General features: G+C 39.8%; 1 protein-coding gene across 2 annotated transcripts; it reads left to right on the top strand.

Annotated features, from left to right (window-relative positions):
• Nucleotides 1-401: 401 nt before the first annotated feature.
• Nucleotides 402-5,727, top strand: mcm6l (MCM6 minichromosome maintenance deficient 6, like). 2 transcript variants are annotated; one of them, XM_056743676.1, is made up of 17 exons: nucleotides 402-522; nucleotides 693-839; nucleotides 943-1,053; nucleotides 1,191-1,440; nucleotides 1,529-1,694; nucleotides 1,795-1,940; nucleotides 2,024-2,174; nucleotides 2,508-2,649; nucleotides 2,727-2,868; nucleotides 3,002-3,109; nucleotides 3,197-3,352; nucleotides 3,440-3,568; nucleotides 4,210-4,371; nucleotides 4,469-4,571; nucleotides 4,696-4,899; nucleotides 5,308-5,447; nucleotides 5,522-5,727. In XM_056743676.1, exons 1-17 carry the CDS (start codon nucleotides 428-430, stop codon nucleotides 5,642-5,644), a joined length of 2,475 nt encoding a protein of 824 aa, XP_056599654.1. In that variant the 5' UTR covers nucleotides 402-427; the 3' UTR covers nucleotides 5,645-5,727. The 2 variants fall into 2 exon arrangements, with proteins under 2 accessions (XP_056599654.1, XP_056599653.1); XM_056743675.1 differs by having other exon boundaries at nucleotides 4,463-4,571.
• Nucleotides 5,728-6,109: the final 382 nt, after the last annotated feature.

Genomic DNA, 6,109 nt, shown 5'->3' with positions numbered 1-6,109 from the left:
TTTACTTGTCTAATACATACAAGGGCAACTAATAACACACCAAAGACACAGAAAAACACGTGTTCGCCCCATATGAACCCTTTAAGACATAATAACTAACTAACAAAATAAAAACATGATTTTTATCTCATTATAGAACCAAACTCTTCATCTATACAGTAACATAAAACATCCTGAGATTAGATTCAAGATGCAAATACCTAGTATGTGTTTACTTTCCAAAGCATTTAAAATATAAAACATCAAAAATATCATATAATTTTTGTAAATACATAAAGATAATTGCAATGATGCCAGAAAGCGAAAGGTTCGCGTATCATAAACACGTGACACCGCGATGGGAGAAATCACGTGTTCATAAAGTCGACCTTTGTGATTGGCGGGCTCGTTACCTGCAGAGGTTGGTGTCAGGTGTGATTTTTGTCTGATGGATCCCGGGTCTGAAGCTGCGCCCGCGGGCGTACATGCACGCGACGAGCTCTCCGAGAAATGTCAGAAGTTGTTTCTAGAGTTTTTGGAAGAGTAAGTGCAGGCGGGTGCTAAATTTACATAATTTCACTTATTGTAGACGTGTGCGATTTAACAGGGCGCAGCGTTACGAGGTGCTGCGCAGACCCGATATACATCTGACGTAATACGCCGATCGGTCTGCGCAGTACCTCGTAACGCATGATATCTGATCAAATGCTTAGGTTTCAGGATAAAAACGGTGATGTTTTATATCTGGCTGATGCGCAAGAGTTGATCAGACCGGAGAGAAACACTCTCACTGTCGGCTTCAGTAACATTGAGCACTACAACCAGCAGCTGGCCACCACCATCCAAGAGGAATATTACAGGTGAGGAAAAATAAATCCATTAACTTACAATTTCTGTCATGTGTTTTTTTTATGATTGAGGCTATATTGTGTCCTCCATAAACCCCGAGCTTGTGTTTTTAAGGGTTTATCCGTATCTCTGTCGAGCAGTTCGGCACTTCGCCAGAGATCAGGGAAACATTCCTCCATCAAAAGAGTTTTATGTGGCCTTCTCAGACTTTCCATCCAGACAAAAGTAAGTGTTCACCTCTCCGTGCCTACAGCTTCGTTTCACATCACTGTTTTTTCAGACCAGTTTTGTCTATGTAACCGTTTTCTTACTCGTTTTACATTTAAATGACCGCAATGAGATGTACGTTATGTGGCGTTCAGGATCCGTGAGCTCTCTACCGCGCGCATCGGCACTCTTTTACGCATCAGCGGGCAGGTGGTGCGCACTCACCCCGTACACCCGGAGCTGGTCAGCGGTACTTTCCTCTGCCTGGACTGTCAGTCTGTCGTCAAAGATGTGGAGCAGCAGTTTAAATACACGCAGCCGACCATCTGCAAGAACCCTGTGTGCGCCAACCGACGCAGATTCATGCTGGACACCAACAAGTCCCGCTTTGTTGACTTCCAGAAAGTAAGAAGACAAAGAAAACGTATTCGTTCTTAGCCTAAATCTTTGCACAAACCGCTGTGAATTCCAAACTACTCGTGCGTAATGGCAGGTGCGCATCCAAGAGACGCAGGCGGAGCTGCCGAGAGGCTGCATCCCACGCAGCCTGGATGTGATCCTAAGGGCTGAGGCTGTGGAAACTGCACAAGCAGGAGATCGTTGTGACTTCACCGGCACATTGATTGTTGTACCTGATGTGTCAGCTCTGGCCATCGCAGGTAGGCTTAAAATGGAATACATTTTCTGTATAACCTACTACCTACGTGCTCATTGTGAGTAGATATCCATTATCTGACCTGTGTTGCATTTAATTGAAAGGCACGCGGGCAGAAACCAGCAGCAGGGTGACGGGGAAAGAGGGATTTGATGCCGATGGTATTCAGGGGCTCAAAGCTTTGGGGGTCCGGGAGCTGTCGTACAGATTAGCCTTCCTCGCCAACTACGTTGCTCCAACTAACCCACGGGTGGGAGCCTTGATCACATCACAAAATTTGTCGTAATCGTAAAGTAAAATATTTAAGTGTTGTTGTTTTTCTTTTGTGTTTAGTTTGGAGGCAAGGAGCTTCGTCCAGAAGATCAGACGGCAGAGAGTGTGAAGAATCAGATGACTGTGCAAGAATGGGAGAAAGTGTTTGAGATGAGCCAAGACAAGAACCTTTATCACAACATCTGCACCAGCCTGTTCCCCACCATCCATGGTACTCGTCATTACTTTCTTTTGCTCATAGCATTTATATTTCCATTTCTTAAAGAAATGTTTTCGTTTGTCCACTCTCATGTTGTTCAAAACAAAAATGTCTCTATCTTCTATTGAACACAAAGGAAGATATTTTGAGAAATGTTGTCAATTCAATGGGGACCACTCGTGTTTGATTACTAATGTTTTTCAAAATATCACCTTTTGCTGAAGCGAGTAAGTCATACAGGTTTGGAATGACATGAGGGTGAGTAAATGATGAACGATTTTCATTTTTAGGGGGTTTTGTCGTTTTAAAAGCTCCACACCCTCAGAAGACGCACATGTTTTTCAGGCAATGATGAAATTAAACGTGGAATTCTGCTTATGTTATTTGGTGGCGTTGCCAAGACCACCATGGAGGGGACGTCTCTGCGAGGGGACATCAACGTTTGCATCGTTGGAGACCCGAGTACATCAAAGAGCCAGTTTCTCAAGTAAATGAGAGTAAACACATTGAAACTTGAATAATAATTTGATGTTTAAATTGAAACGTTTGATATGTTTCTCTCAGACATGTGGAGGATTTCGCACCCAGGGCGATCTACACCAGTGGCAAAGCCAGCAGTGCCGCGGGTCTGACCGCTGCTGTAGTAAAAGACGAGGAATCGCACGAGTTTGTCATTGAAGCAGGAGCTCTCATGTTGGCCGACAACGTACGTTTACACATTTGAGTTTTTTGTTCATTCACCACTACAATTGTTTATTTAACGTTACGTAAACTATTTAGAAAACATAACAAAATAGCAACAACTTTCTTCAGATGTAAAATCGAATGTGTTTTTATAGGGGGTTTGTTGTATCGATGAGTTTGATAAGATGGACCTCAAAGATCAGGTGGCCATACATGAAGCCATGGAACAGCAGACCATCTCCATCACAAAGGCTGGTGTAAAGGTGTGTGTCATCTTGATAAATTATGTCAAAATATTTTCTATTTCATCAGTAGTGTACCAGTCAAAACGTTGTATTTTTATGCTGTAGGCCACTCTGAACGCACGCACTTCCATTCTGGCTGCTGCCAATCCCATTGATGGCAGATACAACCGTGCCAAATCTCTGAAGCAAAACGTCAACATGTCGGCACCCATCATGTCCAGATTTGACCTTTTCTTTATACTGGTGGATGAATGCAATGAGGTCACGCACGATTACATCTTCATAGGCTAGTATAGTAGAACATGTTTTACCAATGTGCTACAAAGGTGTGTTTTTCTTTCTCATCAGGTGACCGACTACGCCATCGCCCGCAGGATTGTAGATCTTCATGCCAGGAACGTGGAGTCAGTCGAAAGAGTTTACAGTACGGATGAAGTCCAGAGATACATACTGTTCGCCCGCCAGTTCCAGCCCAAAGTAAGACACTTGTCTTTATTTTGCATTCACAAAGTAATGTCTAAAGTTTGAAGATTTGTAACATAATGTCCTTTATTTTTATTAATTTTCCCCAGTCATTGTATAACTCCCAGCCTTCTGGTGAACTGACAACTTGAGATTTTGTTTTTAAGAAGCCTTTAAACTTTAAACCACATAATTTTAGTAAATGCATACTATTGTTGTTTTACAGTGTTAATATGGACATTTTTTAAAAGACCTTAAATTTTTCGTATCATATTCATCACGTCATATTAAAATGAAAACGTTCATAAGTGTTATTTATGTTATTTAACGGATGTTTTATTTTTATGATTGAAGATCTAAAAATTTTGCTGCTAATAATAATATTTATTTGTTTTTAAGTGTGTTTAAAGTTGTTAAAGTGCTGAAAATGTAAATAGCCTTTGTTACTGTTGTGGTGTTAAAATTAATTTCTAATTAAAAAAAGTGAAAATGGTTTCTTACAAGAAGTAAAAGACTTTAAAATAGTCTAAAATTTTCTTGTTTGATTTTGTTCTTTCTTTTGGTTAAGAATATAATGTATACAAGACAAAATTATCAAACAAAAAATCTTAAAGCTACATTATAGTGGAAAAACACGATGTCTTCTGTGTTTCTAGATAACTCCAGAGTCTCAGGAGTTTGTTGTAGATCAGTACAAACGTCTGAGACAGAGAGATGGAGGCGGGACTTCAAAGTCAGCCTGGCGAATCACAGTCCGGCAGCTGGAGAGCATGTTACGCCTGTCTGAGGCCATGGCCAGACTTTACTGCTCAGATGAGGTGTGATGTCTGTCTTATACAACTTGATAGTAAGCAATTTCCTTTATGCACAGTATTTAATGGTTGTAATAAGGTGTTCTTAATTGCAAAGGTTCAGCCCAAACACGTGAAAGAGGCCTTCAGACTTCTGAATAAATCCATCATTCGGGTGGACTCTCCCGACATCAATTTCGACCAAGAGCAGGAAAATGATGTAAACGGTCAGTCTGATTCTTCTGAATCTCGTAGAATGACCAACATGTGTTTTCTGTATTTCATGTCAACTAGAGTGAAATGCATCAGAGGTCATGAAAGATCAAATAAAGTTCTCTTATGCCTTCACAGATCAGAATGAGCTGTTTGTGAAAGAGACTGAGGCGCCGAAAGGAGTTTATGAGAACGGTCATCCAGAGGAACCTATGGACACAGTTGATGCAGCAGGAAAGCCGGAGAAAGCTGTTGCAGACAAACAAGCACTGAGAATGTCATTTTCTGAATATAAGAGAATCTCCAACCTGCTGGTGCTTCACATGCAGAAGATGGAACAATGTGAGTCCTGGCGGCATTCACAGCTGTCTTTTTTTTGGTTTACTTGTGGAATAAAATTGTTTTATGGAGATTTGTGACCATTAACCCGTACCAACAAACCTGAGGTCGAAATATCTGCAAAATATATGGTCCTAAAATATATATATTTTTTTTAATGACACAATTCTTGATGATACAGAAACATTTAAGTAAGGTGTCGACCCAAAATGGAAATTGACATCTATTGTTTTTAACAAATAATATTTTCCTATGTACACACCCTATTTATATACAGAGAGCTTCTGTCTTTGCTGTTGTTGATTACATTTTTTTCAAAATTCAGATTTGAGTGACAAGATAGTGAGTAGATGAAGAAACAATTTATTTGCGTTTACTTTCTTATGAAATCTGTTTATTTTTGTGTTTTAGTGGATGAGGAGGCATCGCTTAAGAAGAGTGAACTGATCAACTGGTACCTGAAGGAGATGGAGAGTGAAATCGAGTCTGAATATGACCTCATCGCTAAGAAGAATCTCATCGAGAGGGTTCTGCACAGACTCGTTCATTATGTCAGTTGTTATGTAGTATTTGTTTGCTTGATCTGAATTGCTGCGGCTATAAAATGCCCCTTTTTCCATTGCAGGACCATATCATCATCGAGCTGACTAAAACAGGGCTGAAGAAGATCAGTAAGGATGGAGACGAACCTGTTATGGAGGAAGATCCATTTTTAGTGGTGAATCCCAATTATATACTGGAAGACTAGTTGTATTGGCTTCACCGACATTAAGATTTCTTACCTACTGTTTCATGCATGAATCCTAAATTATGACAAACTATATATGTGACAGTTTTGATGTGAATAATGAAAGGAAAATAAATGGTTTATATTTTGCATTTATGTGCATATGTTTGTTGAACACTAGATGGCGCAGTTCGGGTGTCTCATCACACGCTCTGCAAATTGCACAAAATTATACAAAATGCAAACACAAAATATGCAGTATTTTATTGACTTAAACGAGTAGTGTTTTTACTGACCCTTTAGAATTTCTAGACCTTTTAACCTTACTGGTGCATTCTTTAATTGTAGTGAAATACATTGTTTGATAGCAATTTGCCGTCAAGTTTTCATAATTTTCATGACCTTTACGCATTTAAAACACAGGAGTAATTATCACATCTTTTCAAAGCTTTTACAAATGGCTGTTAGTTCGCGATTTAAAATCAA

This window comes from Triplophysa dalaica, chromosome 3 (genome assembly GCF_015846415.1).
Source record: "Triplophysa dalaica isolate WHDGS20190420 chromosome 3, ASM1584641v1, whole genome shotgun sequence".
NCBI lineage: Eukaryota > Metazoa > Chordata > Actinopteri > Cypriniformes > Nemacheilidae > Triplophysa > Triplophysa dalaica.
Note: the sequence above shows the minus strand (reverse complement) of the source record. Positions and strands in the feature narration are given on the sequence as shown.